This window comes from Myxine glutinosa, chromosome 14 (assembly GCF_964187855.1).
Source record: "Myxine glutinosa chromosome 14, kmMyxGlut1.1, whole genome shotgun sequence".
In the NCBI taxonomy this organism is placed as follows: Eukaryota; Metazoa; Chordata; class Myxini; order Myxiniformes; family Myxinidae; genus Myxine; species Myxine glutinosa.
In genome coordinates this window covers 73,329,232-73,350,912 of record NC_136274.1, presented here as the reverse complement: position 1 = coordinate 73,350,912, position 21,681 = coordinate 73,329,232, and the positions used below count along the sequence as shown (strand labels likewise).

Here is a 21,681-nt window from a genome sequence, read left to right as displayed (position 1 = left end):
GAGTGCTCTGTGGCCTTACGGCCTTTAATAATGTGCAGAGCACCCCTTCCAAGCACCAAAAGCACCACCCCATCATGTACAGTCAGCACCATCCGGTGCACCAATAAAGTGTTTATAGTCACCGGTGGTGTCGCAGCCGGCCGATGTTCTGCCGCTGGTCTTGCCTTCATGTGGTGCACTTGGCCTTCTTGCTTCTTTCAAAATTCGGGTTTTTATTTTTTTTTGTAAAACACAATCAAATTTCGCCGTTATAATTTTGAGCGCGTGAAACGCGCTCCGGATCGAATCCCACTTCCCGACACCAAATGTTACAGACGCGGTTTTGGATGTTAGTTTACCGAGCGGTTTGGTATGACCGCGTCTGCACAGTTTACCCGATTATACTCGAACGTTGGCCGAGTCGCGCTATGCTAAATCAATTAAGGAAAGGACACAACGGCTGGATTAAATGACACGACACCAGGGGTACAGTTCTCAAGACCTCCGGAGGAGGTTATAATATTGGTATGCGGAACGTTAGATTACAAGGACAAGAGAGACAGCATAGGAAGGTGGGCACTTAATCACGGTCTTATAGTAGCCCCGACAGACCACAGATAAACAGGACGAAACTGACTCACACAGGGATTGATGGCAAGGAAGGGCAGGTAGTCGAGGCTCAAGGTGCACCTTGGCTCAGGGGCAGAATCGACCCGGTCCGGTCCAGAGATGCGGGAGGTCTCTCAGCGCTCGGAGGTGGCGACTTCTCTTTCCAAGCTGGGGGCGCATCTCACGTCACTTCCGGTCAGTCGCTGCGTATATCCAGCGGGGAGTGACACGCCCTCGGCTCGTTAGCTCCGCCCCAGATGGAATCGGCCCGCCACTTCTTATTGGGTGCGGGGGGGTTACCGGGCTCCGCCCTTGACGAGGAGCTGACAGTGAGCCCCTTCGTGGTAACCCCGTCGGAGCGCATGGTCAATGGCGGCTAACCAAGCCGGAGTGAGGACGCGCACTCCCCGCGCGCTGTTGTTGTAGTTGTTGTTGTTGTTGTTGTTTCATGAGGAAGATGGGAGGAGGTATGGGGAGGTCCTAAACTCACTACTGGTGCCATACAATCACATTCTGGTGCAACGAAGAGTCAGAATTAATGGAAACGAGTCCTTAACTGACATAGACTAAGAATAACTAGCAAGATGTCCTATAGTTGTCTACGTGAGATGCGGTGAACCTGGGCACGACATTTAATGGGGGAAAAAGGGGAAGGTCGGTTCTACAGAGTGTTGTTTACAGACAATGGGACTAGGGAATGGGGGATTGGGGATAGTTGGGGAGTATTGGGGAAATAGGGGAATATTTACAAGCGGATATGGATGGAGGCCAAATCCCATATCCGCAACAATATATATATATATATATATATATATATATATATATATATATATATATATATATATATGTATATATATATTATGTATATTATATATATATATATATATATATATATATATATATATACATACATATATATATATATATATATATATATATATATATATATATATATATATATATATATATATATATACCGGTATATATATATACACGAGTAGATATCCAGTGCCTTCAGAAAGTATTCACACTCCTTAACTTTTTTCACATTTTGTTGTTACAGCCTGAATAAAAAATGGATTGAATTGAGATTTTTTGTCACTGGTCTACACATGATACCCCATCATGTCAAAGCGGATTTTTTTTAAAATGTTTTACAAATTAATTTAAAAATGAAATACACAAATATCGACTTTACATGCAGTAAGCATGCAACCACCAGAGGCAATACTTCATAGAAGCACTTTTGGCAGCGATTACAGCTTCGAGTCTTCTTGGGTATGTCCGTATCAGCTTTGCAGATCTGGATTTGTGGAGTTTCACCAATTCTTTCTTGCAGATTTGCTCAAGCTTTATCAAGTTAGATGGGGAGCGTCGGGGAACAGCAATCTTCAAGTCTTTCCATAGATTCTCAATGGGATCCAAGTCTGGGCTTTGGCTGGGCCACTCAAGAACTTTCATGTTCTTATTTATTACAGACTGGGTTTCTTGTTCTGGAGCCATTCCAGTGTTGCTTTGGCTGTATGCTTGGGGTCATTGTCTTGTTGGAACGTAAAACTTCGCCGCAGTCTAAGGTCTTTTGCACTATGAAGCAGGTTCTCCTCAAGGATTTCCCTGTATTTGGCTCCATTAATTGTTCCCTCTATTCCTCCAAGTCTCCCGGTCCCTGCTTCTGAAAAGCATCACCATAGCATGATGCTGCCACCACCATGCTTCATGGTAGGGAGGGTGTTAGATGGGTGATGAGCTGTGCTCGGTTTCCACCAGACGTAGCACTTTGCAATCAGGCCAAAGAGTTCAATTTTTTTTTCATCAGACCACATAATCTTTTGCTTCATGCTCCGAGTGTTTCATGTGGCTTTTTGCAAACTCCTTTTTCAATCAGGAGTGCATGCCCTTTTGTCAGGAGTGGCTTCCGTCCAGCCATTCTCCCATAAAGTCTAGATTTGTGAAGTGCTGTGGAGACTTTTGTCCTTCCGGCAGGTTTTCCCATCTCAAACAAGGAACTCTGTAGTTCTGTCAGTGGTCATTGGGTTGCTGGTCACCACCCTGACCAAGGTCCTTTTTGCCCTGTTGCTCAGTTTGATCTGATGGCCAGCTCTAGGAAGAGTCTGGGTAGTTCCATATTTTTTACATGTACTAATGATGGAGCTCAATGTGCTCTTGGAAACTTTCAACACCCTAGAAAATATTTTATCCCCTTCCCCAGATCTATGCCTCCTCACAATTTTATCTCGGAGTTCTACGGACAGCTCCTTGGACTTCATGGTCGAGTTTCTGCTCTGCCATGCATTGTCAACTGAGGGACCTTATATACGAGTTGAAAGGTGTGTTTCTTTATAAATCATGTCCAATCAATTGAATTGGTCACAGTTAGGCTCTAATTAGGTTTCAGGGACATCTCGAGGATGACCAAGGAAATGCACCTTAGCTCAATTTGGAGTGTCATAGCAGAGGTTGAATCGTCATTGGTTCAAGACATTCCATGTTTTAATTTTTAATTAATTTGTAAAAATTTATATTAAAAAAATTCCACTTTGACATTATAGGGTACTTACTATATGTAGATCAGTGACAAAAACAACCATGGGGTATTATGTGCAGATCAGTGCCAAAAAAATCTCAAATCAATGCATTTTAAATTCAGGCAACAAAATGTGAAAAAGTCAAGGGGTGTGAATACTTTCTGAAGACACTGTATATACAGTATATTTTTTAACCCATAATTTTGGCCCCCTTGAAGTTCGGGCACAAGGCGCGGGCCTCGTTGGCCTTTGTGGTAAGCTGGCCCAGTGTTTGACAAGGATGAATTGATTAGATTTTCGTGAAGATCCGGATACAAGAATTTTAAAAGTTATTCTTCGCCCTTGAGAGATAGATCCAAAATATTGCATGATATCTCAAAAGGTTTTGGACGGAACTTGGTGGATAGATTTGATGTGCTATATTTTGGTGAAGGTGAAGTTCCAGATTTTGGTGAAGATTTTGCTGAAGATCCAAATGCAGATCCGAAACTTTTTTGAAGCGATTCTTCATGCCATTTAGCGGGGCGGATATGTGACTGAGGTGTGCACTTCTGGAAAGAAGCATGAAAATTTGCACATGGGGGTTTTTGAGTATGCCGATTTCAAAAATTGCCGGAACCACGACGTCACTCCAACGTTTCCCGCCAAAAAATTCAAAATTCAAAATGGCCACCACAAAACACATTTTGCCCATAAATCAGCTCTAAGTGCCCCGATTACCATGATCTTGGTGTCTATGCATATACTTTTAGCTCAAGGAACTCGGTAGAACACTTGTAAAATATCATTGTGAAAACTTAAAAATAATGCTAATAACATTAATTTGTCACATCAATGTAAGTTCTCTGATTACAATTGATCATGGTATCTAAACCTCTGTTTTTCAGGTCAAGCAATCCAATGGTGTGTCATACATTCTGTTGAAACAGTAATTTATCTCTGTCAGTATCTCATATTTTCAGATTTGCTTGCGTATTGTCCCCCCGTCGCACAGCGGAGCGAAAGGGGGACTATGGTTTTCCCCTCCGTCCGTGTGTCCGTCCGTCCGTCCATGCGTGCGTGCGGGCGTGCGTGTTTGCGTGCGGGCGTGCGTGCAGGCATGCGTGCGTGTGTGCGTGCATAAGCGAAGGACCGCATTCGAATTTGGTGTGTGGGTGCAACCCACGTCAAAATCCAAGATGGCCGCCGCCATGTATGTCTGATGCCATGTATGTCTGAACCTTGTTTATTCTCTGTTACCTGATTCCTGTTCTTCCTGAACAGAAGCACAACTGTGTACACTGGAGATTTGCTTTGACACACTTGCATCTTTTTGTACAAGTCTTTTTGCAGCCACATTTCAACAGTTCCTGACAAGCTTTCGCTGCCTCTGGAAGAGTAGTCCAGCATGGAGTCCATGGGGAATCATCTCTCACTCTCCCAACCCCAAAAATCTGGCGATGGAACTTCGGGGTCTCCTATAAGTGACTGTCCCTAGATGTGCCCTGCCTGATAAACAGCCCTTTTCACATGCTGTTTCACATGCGTTACATGTTCCAGGGCATGTAACGTTGGAGGAATGCTTTCCATCGTACGGTTTTGGGTGCACAACTGCATCCTGGCTTCATTCAAATGGCTGAGTGCTGATGTTCGCTGATACAAGACAACAACATATCTCTCTATTTCGTCAAAGTCGTCGGGAGATACCTGGCTTGGAGCACGGGATAAGTGAGCAAAAATAGGTTTCAGATGAGGCATACTGTGCCCAACAGCCCAAGCTGTTCTCTTTCCAATTCCACGGAAGGCAGAAACAGTATCACATCCTGATATTGCATGAAGCTAACATGAGACATATTGGTTTAGCAAAGTGGAAAATGCAAATGTATACATTGATGTGACAAATTAATGTTATGAGCATTTTTAAAATAAAAATTCACCATGAACATTGTTATATTACAGCCGTTTTAGGGCAAAAAAATAGCATTTTTGTGGCGGCCATTTTGAATTTTCAACTTTTTGGCGGGAAGATGCAACTTAAGATATTTCGCTTGTGTTTTATTGCATTTCTCGACTTCAAGAACATATGCATAGACACCAAGATCATGGTAATCGGGGCACTTAGAGCTGATTTATGGGCAAAAATGTGTTTTGTGGCAGCCATTTTGAATTTTGAATTTTTTGGCGGGAAACGTTGGAGTGACATCGTGGTTCCCGCAATTTTTGAACTCGGCATACTCAAAAACCCCCATGTGCAAATTTTCATGCTTCTTTCCAGAAGTGCACACCTCAAGTAAAAAATGTCACATATCCGCCCCACTAATTGAGTGACAGAGCTAAACAAAAACAACAACAAAAAAACGATATATAGCACGATATCTCAAAGTTGTGGCTGAGTTATGCCAAAACATGGTGGATGAGTTGGTTAATGACAAGGACAAGCCAGTTATATGTTGGTTAAGGTTCGATTCTAGATCCGGCCTATCAGTGGGATACAAAACATAAACTGTTCAGCTTGGTGGAGGTTTGCTCCCTACCGAGTGCTGCTCTAGTTATAATTAGAGGTGAGTAAGTACGAGTGTGCATCCCAAGTTAACCTGGACCTTTGTTTGCAGAATTAAGTCATATCTGTAAATTCATCTCTTTGATGTAATTTGTCTGCTGTTGGTAAGACTATCCTAGGGATGTCAGATCCTACTCGATCTACAATTGATACTATATAAAAAATTTTTTTACCATAATTATTATTATTATTTTTTCAAATACAAGATGGAGGCTTGTGTAAGAGCTAACATTAATCACAAAACAAAAACGGACACATAAAACAAAATAAAGGGAGCGGGAGACAAGATGGGGAGAGAGAGGGGAGCACACAAGCACAACAGTAGAGAACAGGGACATCGGGAGATCTGTGGGAGGGAGAGGGCTTGGGGGGAGGAGGCGTGGAAAGGGGGGAGGTATAAAACACATGGACACTGCACGGACTTCCAGGAAAGAAGTTGGTATTTCAGAAAATTGGATCTGGGGTGAATTAACGGGGGTAGAAAAGATCAAGATTTTGGATGGGGGAAGATAAGAGATGGTGGTGAACAGCCGTTTTAAAGACCTGGAGGGTGGAGTGGGATTGAAGAGAGTGAGGGAGTTTGTTCCAGAGGCGGGAGAAAAGAGGAATGAAGGAGTGAAGGTGAGCAGAGAGTCTTGATTTCGACAGTTTAACCATAAGAGGGTGGCTGGCAGATCTTGTGCGACCTGTAGGAATATTGGGGGACAGAGCACAGACAGAGCTGGGGGAGCAAGGCCGGAGAGGAGTCGGTAGAAGACAGAAAGACCACCAACCTGCCTGCCGTGAGTGAGTGAACTCGTTAAAGTTAACTTTTTAAAAGTTACTTTTAAACTTTCAAAAGTTACTGCACTGATGCAATCAAAAGGTGATCTCAAGAGATTATAATAATAGAAATTCCGAATATAGTTTCGTCCTGGTTTTTGGATTCCGACAAATCTTGAGAGTAGCTAATGTCATTTTAGATGGAGCAGCACCAGATTTTTATATATTATTGGAACTGATCATTGATGTGATGCTGAGAAGCTATGGGTGTTAATGTCGCCATTGAGAGAGCTTTGTCTTCCAGGACTGGTTGAACCGCTATGGGTACCTCCGACCTCCTGATCCACGTACTGGTCGTCTGCAGACCCGAGAGGCATTGATCCAGGCTCTCCGTGACATGCAGCGTTTTGGAGGCATCCCTGTCACCGGCATCATGGGTGAGCACGGTGACCGAACCCTTTTAACCCTCGTCAGAGGAGAGGGCATTGCATTTGAGTCTGTTTGTCTGTTTGTTTGTTTGTCCGCACAGAATAAATATGATTTTCTCTGCAACCGTTGGTCCGATTGACAGGAAATTTTCACCATAGGTGCAACTCCACCTGTAGAATTGTTTTATGATAATTATGACGTCATAGTTCACGTGGTTCGGCCGCCATCTTGGAAAACTCGAAAAACTTTGCACCTCTATATCTCCAAAAGTGCTGAATACAAAAAAATTGAGACATGGCTCATTGTGAAGAACTCTCCATGGGGAATAAAATATGTTAATGATGATGTCATAGGTGCCTCCATTATGACGTCATAATTTGACAAGTACAAAACTTCATCCGATCAAAATAAAATTTATTGAGCATAATCTAGGAATAAATAATTAGTTTAGATAATGATGACGTCATCGGTCACGTGGTTCGGCCGCCATATTTGTTTTAACACAAAAGCCTTAAAAACCACTGAAAATGCATCCTGGCGAGGGTTTGCAATCTCCGATTGCTCTTTTTTTTGTTACTATATAATCCCCATGCCTGAGGAAGCCTAAGGGTATCAAACCTCTGTTTCGAACAGTTCCACAACCTGGGTGTTAATGGCAATTAGCAGCAGGTAACAACAAATCAATCCTAATTTGGATGCCACAAGTGGAGAGCTTGGAGATCAATGCCAGACTGTATAAAATGCTCGAGATGTGTACGGAGAGACGGCCCTGATCTCATGTCTGAGATTGAGGGCTTCCATCCATTGTTGAGAGAATAGCAGCAGCATGTCATTCATTCATTCATTCATTCATGTCCAAGGTAGAATGAAACCGATTTGATGATCTGGCAGATCAGGCCACTGTTTAAAACGAAGCATTTGATGTCAACTGCAATGACAGATTCCATGACCTTGCTTATAATGGGGAACAAGCCAATAGGCCCGTAGTTAAGAGGATCCATTCGTGCACCATGTTTGTGTATTGCAATGTTGTTAGATAACTTCCAAGATAACAGAATCTGACCCAGGGAGAATGATCACGTGAACAGAGCAGAAGAGCAACAGAGCAGGATGCTCGGACATGTGCATTGATGCTGTCTCTGTCTGTCGCAAATTGAGAGTGAATGTCTGCCAGAAACCGATCCCCACATTCTCAAGAGGGAAAGGCAGTATCCAGGATCAGTTGGGTATAAGAGGGTAATGTAGATGTAAGGAGTTTGGGGTTTGATACACAAGACTTGAAGTCATCGTTCTTCTCATGAGTGGAATCGGCTGTTGTACCATTTGAAGTAAGAGAGGGATGGATGGGGAGCATAGACCAGAGACAGACGTAACAAGGTGTCGGATTTGGACGAAACTTGATGGACAGGTTGTGTGTGTGACGAGGACAAATAGATTCGACTTTGGTGAAGATCTGAATATGGATCCGGATATGATAATTAATTATTTACGTTTTATGTGATTCTTCACCATTGGGAGATCGGGATAAAACCAACATATAGCAGGATATCTCAAAAAGTTATGGATTGATTTGGACGAAACTTGTTGGACAGATTTTGTGTGTGAAAAGGACAAATAGATTCGACTTTGGTGAAGATCTAAATATGGATTCGGATATGAGAATTATTTAATTTTTAAGTGATTCTTCACCATTGGGAGATCGGGTCAAAAACGATACTTAGCAGGATATCTCAAAAGGTTATGGATTGATTTGGACGAAACTTGTTGGACAGATTTTGTGTGTGAAAAGGAAGAATCGATTAAATTTTGGTGAAGATCTGAATATGGATTCGGCTCCAATAATTATTTAATTTTTAAGTGATTCTTCACCAGAGAGAGATCTGGTAAAAAGCGATTTATATAACATGTTTTTAAAAGGTTATGGACGAGTTATGAATAAACTTGGTGGACGAGTTGGTTTGGTGACGAGAACAAGCAGATTAGATTTTGGTTCAGGTCCGAATCCAGATCCGGCCTATCAGTGGATACAAAACGTAAACTGTTCACCAGGTGGAGGTATGCGCTCCACCGAGTGCTGTTCTCGTTCTTCATGCGGTCATGTGATGAACTATTTATAGGTATTAAAATATATGGCAAATTTTATTGTGTTTTCATGCACTTGTAACTATATGAGAGAACAGCAACAGTCCACATTGTTATGCACTTGGCAGATATCAAGACGGTACAACTGATGAAGCGGCCGCGCTGCTCGTTGCCTGATGTGTTGGGAGCTGCAGGACGGACGCGCCGGCGGCGACGCTACGCCCTGGCAGGTTCACGATGGAATAAGCACACGTTAACATGGAGGTATATATGCTGCACGGTGACCCGAATTACCATTACAATTGATGCAATGCCTTAGGGCACCATCCCCTGATCGCATTGTCTCCAAAGTCTGTGGGCACGTTCGCGTGGGACCCTGGGCCCATTGCGATTGAGTTTTACTGACATTCCCGTGTTCAAGGCAATGGAGCACTTTATCATGGCGCGTCTCCACACCGGGAGAATATTTATATGCAAGTTGTCTTCCTTTCTGTCTAAGTGACCTATAAGCTCACAGAGTCACAGGAGCATGGATTTGTTCACTTTATCCCCTTAGCACGAGTAATAAATGTTTGCTGAGCAGATTCGTGTTGGAGTCATGATTCATTGTGCAGCACAGGGCCGTCCTTCTTGCTTGATGTGATTGGAAGGCCAATTTCAGGCTTATTGGATTGAAAACTCGGATGACGTCATGTCCCGTGCGGTTCGGCTTAGCGGTTAGGGTGCCGGCTTGGGATTCTGGAATCCTGGGTTCAAATCCCGGTCGATCGCTGAATTAACGCCAAGGGGGTTGACTCAACCTGTCATCCTTCCGAGGTCGGCAAATTGAGTACCTGTAATTCCCTGTGTGTCCCAAGAGGCGACTAACAGGGTTGGCGCCAGGAAGGACATCCGGCCACCAAACATTGCTTCAAAAAGGAGACCACGGTGCCCGAAAAAAGCCAACCCCCGCTCTGCGGAGAAAAATGGCCTCCAAAGGTGGTTCTACCTATTTCTCTGATAATTAAGCCCTGCTGATTTGTATCTGGCAGAGTCTGCTTTTTTTGCATCTCCTCGCAAAATGAAAAATATTTTGGTCATAAAAACGAATCCCTTTTTATCAACACCATGATGTTATTTTTGTCAGTCCAGCTTTCTTTAATATTTCTATGAAAAGACACCCCATCCCCTCTCCCTGCCGCCCCCGCACAGGCTAACATTCGACAATCATTTGTGTTCCTACTTTAAACCAAACTAGCAACTTGCCAGTGCCCGCGCGGGATTGCGTTTTCTGCCATCGAGCCGGCAAGCTGGGAGCGACAACTCGCATTTATTGCCACATCTGATGCAATTTAAATGCTTTAATGGCGGCGGGGTTATCCATTTGGAAACTTTATTTGAAATACTGTACGTAGCTTATTGATGCCTCGGGTCTGCCATAAGAATTTGTATCGGTGTAAAAGGCAGTGACCAATTGTAAATTAATAGTAGCATTATGATGCGTCCAATTGGTTGTAACTTTACATTTGCTCCTCTAATTTCCTAATTGGATGTCCTTCATCAACAGTCAGTTTGTTTACGCATGCCCAAGAAATTGAGTTAACCATACTTTGATTTCTTAGATTATTTATTAATTATTGGGATGAGTACATTAAAAATTTTCGTTTCGATGCATTTGTCGGAAGATACCGAAGTTGGGCGACTATGGCATTATGTTTTCAGGTTGTCCGTCCGCCCGTCCGTCCGTCCGTCCGTCCGTGATAGGTTTTCGTTACTGCGGTAACTTGAGAATGACTGAAGGGATCTTAGTCAAACTTGGTGCAGGTGTGTATAATTAGGTAAAGATGAACTGATTAGAGTTTTGGGGTCACGACGTCAAAGGCCAAAGGTCAGAGGTCATGTTCGGTAAAAATGCTGCGGTAACTTGAGAATGACTGAAGGGATCTTAGTCAAACTTGGTGCAGGTGTGTATAATTAGGTAAAGATGAACTGATTAGAGTTTTGGGTTCACGAGGTCAAAGGCCAAAGGTCAGAGGTCATGTTCGGTAAAAACAAATCCTGCGGTAACTTGAGAATGACTGAAGGGATCTTAGTCAAACTTGGTGCAGGTGTGTATGATTAGGTAAAGATGAACTGATTAGAGTTTTGGGGTCACGAGGTCAAAGGCCAAAGGTCAGAGGTCATGTTCGGTAAAAATCCTGTTACCACGATAACTTGTGAACCAGTTATGTAATTATGACCAAATTTGGTACAGTTATGGAGAATGATCTAAAGATAAACTGATTAGATTTTGAGGTCAAAGGTCAAAGTGTGTAATATGTCTATAACTTGAGAATGGCTGAAGTAATCTAATTCAAACTTGATACAGGCATGTATAATGATGTAAAGATTAACTGATTAGATTTTGGGGTCAATGGGTCAAAGGTCAGAGGTCATGTCAGGTAAAAATGTGATAACTTGAGAACAGCTGAATGGATTTAAAGCAAACTTTGTACAAGTGTTATAATGATGTAATAATGTGGACGGAGACATATAGGTCGACGTCGTGATGTCCAAGAGTGTCCTTGTAGTTTCTTTATTCAAGTGACTTTTTTCAGCGCCTTCTCTCCTCGGAAAATGTATTATCACCAGTTTGGCAACCCTGACTGTATTTTTTTCTTTTCATGTTATGACCATGTCCTCAAATGACCGTCATTTCCAGCTTCTTCCTCCGAGTTAAGCTTTTATATGCTGGGTGCAGCATTCTACTGTGAAGGGATGTTTAAGTGTCTGTAATACGTGTTAAAGTGTCCAATTTAACACATTTAATAGACTTGCTGGATGCCATTCATGATCCGAAACATGAGGCTCAAGTAAGTGAGATCATCATTTCAGTAGACTCTTTATAAACAATGTTTTCCTCTGGAGGAACCATTCGATGAAAGTGGTGAGTGAAATGATATAATTTAATACAATTACAAGGGATTGATGAGTAGTAATGCCTCCTATTCGTTTTCTCCCAAACAGGTAAAGATATTTGAATGGAACATCAATCTTTATTCTACTGTGGTGCATATTTATTTCTCAACATAATCACCACGACAGTCCACACATGTCTACCAAAGTTCCAGTAGTTTTGTGATGCTGTCGCGATAGGACTGTGTGTCCTGCTGATTCAACCAGTGCTTCATTTCACAGCAGCCTTTATGTCATTGTCGGAAGAAAAATGTTCTCCAGGAAGCTGTTCCTTAAGTTTGGGAAGAGATGAAAATCTGACATATCCAAGTCGGGCCTTGTGATCCGATGTGGGGGTACTCCATTGACCATTTCTTACTCCCAGAATCGAAATGGTGCACCCAACTCTCATCTACAGTCATCTCATCTCTAGCCAGTAATCCCAACTCTCATCTACAGTCATCTCATCTCCAGTCAGTAATCCCAACTCTCATCTTCAGTCATCTCATCTCCAGCCAGTAATCCCAACTCTCATCTTCAGTCATCTCATCTCCAGCCAGTAATCCCAACTCTCATCTACAGTCATCTCATCTCCAGTCAGTAATCCCAACTCTCATCTCCAGTCATCTCATCTCCAGCCAGTAATCCCAACTCTCATCTACAGTCATCTCATCTCCAGCCAGTAATCCCAACTCTCATGTCCAGTCATCTCATCTCCAGCCAGTAATCCCAACTCTCATCTACAGTCATCTCATCTCTAGCCTGTAATCCCAACTCTCATCTGCAGTCATCTCATCTCTAGCCTGTAATCCCAACTCTCATCTCCAGTCATCTTATCTCCAGTCAGTAATCCCAACCCTCGTCTCCAGTCATCTCATCTCTAGCCAATAATCCCAACTCTCATCTACAGTCATCTCATCTCTAGCCAGTAATCCCAACTCTCATCTACAGTCATCTCATCTCCAGTCAGTAATCCCAACTCTCATCTCCAGTCATCTTATCTCCAGTCAGTAATCCCAACTCTCATCTACAGTCATCTCATCTCTAGCCAGTAATCCCAACTCTCATCTACAGTCATCTTATCTCCAGTGTGTAATCCCAACTCTCATCTCCAGTCATCTTATCTCCAGTCAGTAATCCCAACCCTCGTCTCCAGCCAGTAATCCCAACTCTCATCTGCAGTCATCTCATCTCTAGCCTGTAATCCCAACCCTCATCTGCAGTCATCTCATCTCTAGCCTGTAATCCCAACTCTCATCTCCAGTCATCTTATCTCCAGTCAGTAATCCCAACCCTCGTCTCCAGTCATCTCATCTCTAGCCAATAATCCCAACTCTCATCTACAGTCATCTCATCTCTAGCCAGTAATCCCAAATCTCATCTACAGTCATCTCATCTCCAGTCAGTAATCCCAACTCTCATCTCCAGTCATCTTATCTCCAGTCAGTAATCCCAACTCTCATCTACAGTCATCTCATCTCTCGCCAGTAATCCCAACTCTCATCTACAGTCATCTTATCTCCAGTGTGTAATCCCAACTCTCATCTCCAGTCATCTTATCTCCAGTCAGTAATCCCAACCCTCGTCTCCAGTCAGTCATCCCAACTCTCATCTCCAGTCATCTTATCTCCAGTCAGTAATCCCAACCCTCGTCTCCAGTCAGTAATCCCAACTCTCATCTCCAGTCATCTTATCTCCAGTCAGTAATCCCAACCCTCGTCTCCAGTCAGTCATCCCAACTCTCATCTCCAGTCATCTTATCTCCAGTCAGTAATCCCAACCCTCCTCTCCAGTCATCTCATCTCTAGCCAGTAATCCCAACTCTCATCTACAGTCATCTCATCTCTAGCCAGTAATCCCAACTCTCATCTACCATCATCTCATCTCCAGTCAGTCATCCCAACTTATCTCCAATCAGTCCTCCCAACTCTCATCTCCAGTCAGTCATTTCAACTTTAATCTACAGTTATCTCATCTCCAGTTTGTCATCCCAACGCTCATCTCATCTCCAGTCAGTCATCCCAACTCTCATCTCCAGTCATCTCATCTACAGTTAGTCATCCCAACTCTTATCTCCAGTCATCTCATCTACAGTCAGTCATCCCAACTCTTATCTCCAGTCAGCGATCACAACTCTCATCTACAGTCATCTCATCTCCAGTCAGTCATCCAACTCTCATCTCCAGTCATCTCATCTACAGTTAGTCATCCAACTCTCATCTACAGTGATTCACAGTACTGACAACACTGTGCTGCCTGCCACCATTTTGACTAACGTAGCACTGAGATATCTAGTGTCGTGTCAGAATCGTGGAACTTCTCACATAGTGGAAGGAAGAACTGATGTGCGGACTGCGCTTTTTTCATTTGAACGTCTTTACCGGTTTTGGAGAAAAACAATGGGTTGGTTTGCTTTTAAGCATGCCCTCATACTATTTCTGTCAAACTCTTCCGTGAGCCTCGACTATGCATACAAAAAATTCACTTATAGATACCGAATACATGGAACGACACCGACAACAACCATGATAGTAAAGCGCGGCTACGTGCGCTGCTTGCGAGCAAGGAGGAAGCGGACAAGCGGTAACTGATAAGCGTCTTTATTTCAGGAGCTCACTGTAACACTAGCGCGCTCCGGGCTGCGCGCCCCGTGAAAATCCTCAGGCCACGCCTACCCCTCGGGCGTGGCCGCCGCCCACTTGGTGCGCGGAATGATGTTACCACGCCAGTGGGCTTTCGTGTCCGCCACACGCGCCCCCCCAGAATTCCCGCGCACCTGGAGGGCCAGTTTGCGGGGCAAACGGATGACCCGGCCGAAGCGCCCCCTGGCGATCGGCGGCGTCCGGGGTGCAGGGATGCCAGGTGGGATGCCCCTGGCTGCCCCTGGGATGGGTGCAGGACCGGGGGGCGGCGTGGCGGCAGGGCTTGGCGGTGCCGGGGGTCCGCCCGCAGGGGGGTGGCCCCGACACGGGGGTCGGACCACTGGCGGTGGATGGTCCACGTCGAGGTGGGCCGGCTTGAGGTGGTCTACAGAAACGTGGTCAGGAGTACCGCCGATGTCCAGGGTGAAGTGCTTCGCCCCGGTCTCCAGCACGTGGAAAGGCCCATCGTACGGGGGCCGCAGTGGTGTCCGGTGGGCATCGTGGCGGACAAAGACGTACTCCGCCGTGCGAAGCTCCGGGGCGACGTGCGTCGGTTGGTGCCCGTGGCATGCCGTTGGCACCGGGGTGAACCTCTGGGCGGTCTCTTGCAAAGCGGAGCGCTGCTGTGCCGCGGACCATGGTGCCGTGGAGTCGGGGAGGAACTCGCCCGGCACCCGCAGCGGTTGCCCGAAGACCAACTCCGCCGCGGATGCGCGCAGGTCCTCCTTGGGCGCCGTCCGGAGGCCCAGCAAGACCCAGGGGAGCCTGTCGACCCAGCCGCCGTCGCGGAGGGTGGCCCGGAGCACGGCCTTCAATGAGCGGTGAAATCGCTCACACAGGCCGTTAGCCTGGGGGTGGTAGGCCGTGGTTCGGTGCAGCCGGACCCCGAGCCCCTGCGCAACTGCCCCCCAGAGCTCCGAGGTGAACTGGGGGCCGCAGTCGGACGAGATGTCTGAGGGGGCGCCGAACCGGGCGACCCAGGTGGCGATGAAAGCCTGCGTGACGTCCGCCGCCATCGTCGATGCCAAGGGCACGGCCTCCGGCCACCGGGAGGTGCAGTCCACCATGGTGAGGACGTGGGTGAAACCCCGCAAGGGGGGCAGAGGTCCCACCAGGTCCACGTGGACGTGGTCAAACCGGCGTTCCGGCACCGTTAACGGGGCCAACGGGGCCTGGGTGTGCCGGTGCACCTTGGCGCGCTGGCATGCGAGGCACGTCCTGGCCCAGCCGTGGACGGCCTTCCGGAGGCCATGCCAGACGAACTTGTCGGCGATCAACCTTTGGGAGGCCCTCGCGCCCGGGTGGGACAGGCCGTGGATGGCGTCAAACACCTGGCGCTGCCAGCCCACGGGCACGATGGGGCGAGGCCGCCCGAGGGAGACGTCGTACAAGAGGGCCGCGCCCGCGCCGTCGAACGGCACCTCGGTGACGCGGAGGCCCGTGATGCCGGTCCGCAAGGCCTGGATGTCGGGGTCAGCAGCCTGGTCCGCTGCCATCCGGGCATAGTCGATGCCGAGGTGGACTGCGTGGGCGACGGCCCGGGAAAGGCAATCCGCCACCGGGTTGTCCTTCCCCGCGACGTGCCGGATGTCCGTCGTGTACTCGGACACGGCCGAGAGGTGACGCTGCTGCCGGGCCGACCACGGCTTGGTGACCTTGCCCATCACGAAGATCAGCGGCTTGTGGTCGACGAAGGCCGTGAACGCATGGCCCTCGAGCAGATGGCGGAAGTGCCTGACCACCAAGTGAAGCCCGAGCAACTCGCGTTCGAAGGTACTGTAACGGCGTTCGGGCGGGCGAAGCTGCCGGCTAAAGAACGCCAGCGGTTGCCAAGCTCCACGCTCCCATTGCTCGTGCACCGCACCCACCTCGTAGTCCGAGGCGTCGGTGGTGAGGGCGATCGGTGCATCGGGCGCCGGGTGCGCGAGCATGGTGGCGTTAGCCAAGGCGAGCTTCGCGCCCGTGAACGCCGTGTCCATCTGCTCGGTCCAGGTAACATCGCCTTTGCCCAGCTTACCTCGGAGAGCTTCGTGCAGGGGGCGCAGGAGCTGGGCGATACGGGGCAGGAACCGATGGTAAAAGTTCACCATGCCCAGGAACTCCTGCAGCCCTCTGATCGTGCGGGGGTGCGGAAACCCCTTCACCGCCTCCACCTTGGCTGGCAGGGGGACGGCTCTGTGCCTGGTGACACGGTGCCCCAGAAAATCGATTACGGCGACGCCGAACCGGCACTTTGCGGGGTTCACAATCAGGCCATGCTGGCCCAGGCGTTCGAAGAGCGTGTGGAGGTGGCGTAGGTGCTCTTCGCGGGACGCGCTGGTGACGAGGATATCGTCCAGGTAGACGTAGACAAAATCCAAGTCGCGCAGGACGCTGTCCATCAGTCGCTGGAACGCCTGAGCTGCATTCTTCAGACCGAAGGTCATCCGCAGGAACTCGAAGAGTCCGAATGGCGTGATGACCGCCGTCTTCGGGACGTCCTCCGGCCTGACGTGGACCTGATGTTAGCCGCGTATGAGGTCCACCTTCGAGAAGAAGGACATGCCCGCCAAACGGGCGGAAAAGTCCTGAATGTGGGGGACGGGGTAGCGGTCGGGAGTGGTGGCGTCATTGAGACGGCGATAGTCCCCGCACGGTCGCCATCCCCCGCCGGGCTTCGGCATGATGTGCAGCGGCGACGCCCAAGCACTCTCCGAGCGCCGAACGATGCCGAGTCGCTCCAGGGTAGCGAACTCCGCTTTTGCCACCGCCAGCTTCGTCGGCTCGAGGCGGCGTGCCCGGGCGTAGACCGGTGGCCCGACGGTGGGGATGTGATGGGCCACCCCGTGCTTGACGGCCCCCGCCGAGAAGGTGGGCCGCGTGAGGGCCGGGAAGCCGGCGAGGAGGCGGGTGAATTCGTCCACTGCCGGAAGCGTACAGATCAACGTGGCCGGAACCGAACCGTTCGGCAAGCCGCTTGGCAAGCCGCTCAGCGAGCCGCTCGACGAGCTGGGCAGCGCACAAGCGAGCGAGCTGAACGTCTCGGCCTGGACAAGACGTCTGCGCTTTACGTCGACCAGGAGCCCATTAGCACACAGGAAGTCCGCGCCAAGCAGTGCCATGGGCACATCGGCGGTGACGAACATCCATCGGAAAACCTGCCCTCCGAACCGCAGAGAGAGGCAGCGTTTTCCATACGTACGGATGGGCGTCCCGTTTGCGGCAAGCAGCGCGGGGCCCCCACCCGCGGCATGTTTGTCTGACGTACTGGCGGGAACGACACTCACCTGCGCTCCCGTGTCGCACAGGTAACGGCGCCCGGATAAGGTGTCCGTTATGAACAGCAGGCTGCTCGAACGGCCGGCGCTCATCGCCACTATTGAGCGCCGTCCTGGGCATTTCCCGACCTGTTGAAGGAGCATGGCGGATGACACTGCCGAGCCTCGTGGCCGAACTTGGCGTGGAACCAGCACCAGGTGGTGGAGCTGGAGGAGTGCGGCTGGCTCCGCCAGGCCGGTGGAGTTGGCGGGTTTCCCCGCGGTGGCGGTTTTCGCCACGGCGGTGGGCGGGGCGTGGCGGCAGTCACGAGGTGCGTATCAGCATGCTGCGTATGCTGTGTAAGCTGATGCTGTGGATCAGCATCATCAGCATCATCAGCAGCATCAGCCTCGAGGTCCGTGACGGCTGCATCGCCTCTCGCCCGCGTATCCGAAGCCGCGAAGTACCTGTCCGCCACGGCGGCCAATGCTCGGGGTTCCGTTAGCACGGTCCCGGCCAACGCGAGGCGAACCTGCGCTGGAAGTTGGCAACGGAAAAGCACCCGGAATAGAGAACCGGGGGCTTCGTCGCCCAACAGTGACAGCATATGGTCCATTCGGACCGACGGGCGCGTGTCGCCGAGCTCGGGGAGATCCAGGAGGCGGTCGGCCCGTGCGTCGTCCGTGAGGCCGAACGTGGCTAGGAGTAGCCGCTTGAGTGCCTCGTACGTGTGGCCGTCCGGTGGGTGGCGAAGGACGGACACAACTCGAGCGGCCGCGCTGGGCCCGAGGGAGGCGACGACGTGGCAATAGCGCGTGTCGTCGCCGGTGAGACGCCGAAGCTGAAATTGGGCTTCGGCTTGGACGAACCAGACTTCGGCCTGGGCCTCCCAAAATTCGGGAAGTTTAATTGCGTTGTTGGCCATGGCAATGGCGTCGTGTGTGGAAGGATCGCTCCGGCAGATCCAACGTCGAGGGTCACCAGTAAAGCGCGGCGTTACGCGCGCTGCTTGCGAGCAAGGAGAAAGCAGACAAGCGGTAACTTATAAGCGTCTTTATTTCAGGAGCTCACTGTAACACTAGCGCGCTCCGGGCTGCGTGCCCCGTGTATATCCTCAGGCCAAGCCTACCCCTCGGGCGTGGCCGCCGCCCACTTGGTGCGCGGAATGATGTTACCACGCCAGTGGGCTTTCGTGTCTGCCACAATAGCACCAACAACACATTTGCATGAGCATTCATTGCTACAACAGTGAAAATGTTTGTTTATCGGTACTTGGGCTTGTGAGAAGGTTGTTCTTGACCCATGGTCATGTCCTCTTGTTTGCCTACCTGTGAAGGTTGTGCTGTGTTCACATTTCTAGTGCCTTTCACCACGATCCTGTTTCTTAGCCATCACTTACAAATTAATCATGTCCGTTCCAGGTTAGAGAGAGTTCAACAGATGAACCACGAAGCAGTGCGAAGCCTCATATCCACAGCACTCAATGTCTGGACCAAGGAGATCCAGTTGGACATCCAGGAGACAGATGACGCCATGGATATCCGAGTTTCCTTTACGAGCTTCGAGCACGGCGATGGGTATCCATTTGATGGCCCAGGTGGGACTCTGGCTCACGCGTTCTTCCCGGGAGACACCATTGAGGCCGGAGATGCTCACTTTGACAGCGATGAGCGCTGGTCTACCTCGTCTGGAAGCTCTTCTGGTGGGTATTTTATCATTGCCTTTGTTTATCTGTTCAGTTTTTCATATTTCTATCATTTGATAAACGTATTTCACCATTTTTTAGCACTTGCGGGACAAAGACGACTGCAGACATCGTCACACGTGGATTATCGATAAATACTTCCATGTAAGAACTCTCTTCCGTGTGGTTGATTGTAACAAAACAATTCAAACAAGAAAGAGCAATCAGAGATTGCAGACCCTCGCCAGGATGTGTTTTCAGTTGGCTTTTGTGTTGGGTTTTAAGGATTTTGTAGTAAAACAAACTAGAAACGGTACCCGCCCTGTGGGCGGGGCTTCAGTTGGGAAGCCCAAATGAAAAGGCAAAATATGAGAAATTGAAGGGTTTATTTTAATTTTAAACGATTCATAATATGACCCGACTGCAAATAGTACATGGTGTTGTGTCATTGTAGTGCAAAATTTTCTACACTAGTGGAACCAATGTTTTTTGGAAACCTTATACCCTAGGCAACAAGACCTGAGTTGGTTCCATTTTTTTCAATGGCGTCTTTGGCGGCCATTTTGACTTTCAAAATGGCCGCCATTTTTTGCAATTTTGTATGTTGCGTTGCGGTTGTTGCGGTTTTAGAACCCACACTCTTGTAAATATCCCATTATTAAAAGGTTAAATATATATTCTGAGGAGATCACGGCTGGCTCAATAGCGCAGTGGGCTGTTGACGCATAATCAATGGAGGTCTGTGGTTCGAGTCCCGTATTGAGTCAGAATTTTTCACATTTAGCCCCATGCAGGAATTTGATGCCTGTTTATTTAAAAAAAAAAAAAAAAAAAAAATAATACACCTGTATTAGCATTCCCAGTAAGAGGTTTGTTTATTTGCAGCTTCACTAATTACACCTCGTCATGCTCGTCTAGTTGTTGACACATCTAGTCACTTACACCATCTCGTGGTCACCTCATGGGTCCACGGTCCACAGCATAATTCTAGATAAAGATGCAATATGCAAGCTTTCGTTAAAAACACCTTTGCCAACCTTTGATAGTAATCGTACGCAAAGTGCTATGTCAACTTGAATACCAATCTTGCAATCTTGATCCCAGTGTCCTTCCTATTACCCTTGATGACCTTGTGCAGGTGACACATTGGACCTGTTTACTGTCGCCGTGCACGAGTTTGGGCACTCTCTCGGCATTTTGCACTCTTCGGCCATCAGCTCCATCATGCACCCTTATTACTACGGGTCTGTCGGAGATCCTCAGAGCTACCAGCTGCCCCCGGACGACCGCCTCGCCATCCGGCAGCTCTATGGTGGGGTGTTTATCTTGGATGTTAAAACATCTGGCAATAAAAGAAACAAATGTCATAAACAATCCGACATCGAATTTATGTCCTCTGTTTTTTGGTGAAACAAACTTTTCAATTTTTCAAAGCAGAAAGTGATGATTGAAGAAGTACTTCTGCGCTTTAGTGTCTTCACCACATCATATATTTAACAAGATGCTTTTGAATACTTCCATGTGGATACATTTGTTTGGCCAAATTAATTGTATCGATAAATGTACTACATAATCTGCCCAGAACGGATTTTCTTGTGTATGACAAGTTAAAAAAAACTTTTATATATTTTAAAAAACAAGTCTACAAGTTAAAAAAAACTTTTATAAGTTTTAAAAAACAAGTGAAGTTAAAAAAACTTTAATAAGTTAAAAAAAACAACTCTACAAGTTAAGAAAAACTTTTATAAGTTTTAAAAAACAAGTCTACAAGTTAAAAAAAAACTTTAATAAGTTTTAAAAAAACAAGTCCACAAGTAAAAAAAATAAAACTTTAATAAGTTGAAAAAAAAAAAGTCAACAAGTAAAAAAATAATTTAAACCTCACTTCAAATCGCTTCTCTTTACTTTTACTGCACCCATTCCCCACCACTCTTCTTTTTCCATATGCAGCATCCATTGAATGCGTGGTTGTGCCACAACCCCACCACTAATATTGCCTTCACACAAAACTTTCGTCCACGTGATGCACGAGTCTTGTAGTCAGCATTCAGCTTTCCATGTTGTTTCTTTGCGGCACATTGTTCGTCTCTCCCGTTCCCCAAGGTACTGGAGATTCTGTCTGTGTACATGTACATGTACACGTACTGTTGACATAGATTGATCATCATCAGATCTACTGTAATCTTGAAGTGCGGTGCTATGCGCACGACTTGTTTGCCAAGAAGATAAGCAACAACGCGGGTAACCAAAAAGAATCTTTATTCCAAAGCTCAACTATAG

General features: G+C 47.6%; 1 protein-coding gene across 1 annotated transcript in view; it reads left to right on the top strand.

Moving 5' to 3' along the window:
• LOC137415355 (integrin alpha-M) overlaps nt 1-21,681 on the top strand; it is a 393,088-nt gene that overhangs the window by 35,237 nt on the left and 336,170 nt on the right. Inside the window, exons 2-5 of the mRNA XM_068100954.2 lie at nt 6,719-6,851; nt 9,054-9,189; nt 19,139-19,419; nt 20,540-20,713. Of these exons, the coding sequence (XP_067957055.2) occupies nt 6,719-6,851; nt 9,054-9,189; nt 19,139-19,419; nt 20,540-20,713 (724 nt within the window). The remainder of the gene's footprint in view (nt 1-6,718; nt 6,852-9,053; nt 9,190-19,138; nt 19,420-20,539; nt 20,714-21,681) is intronic.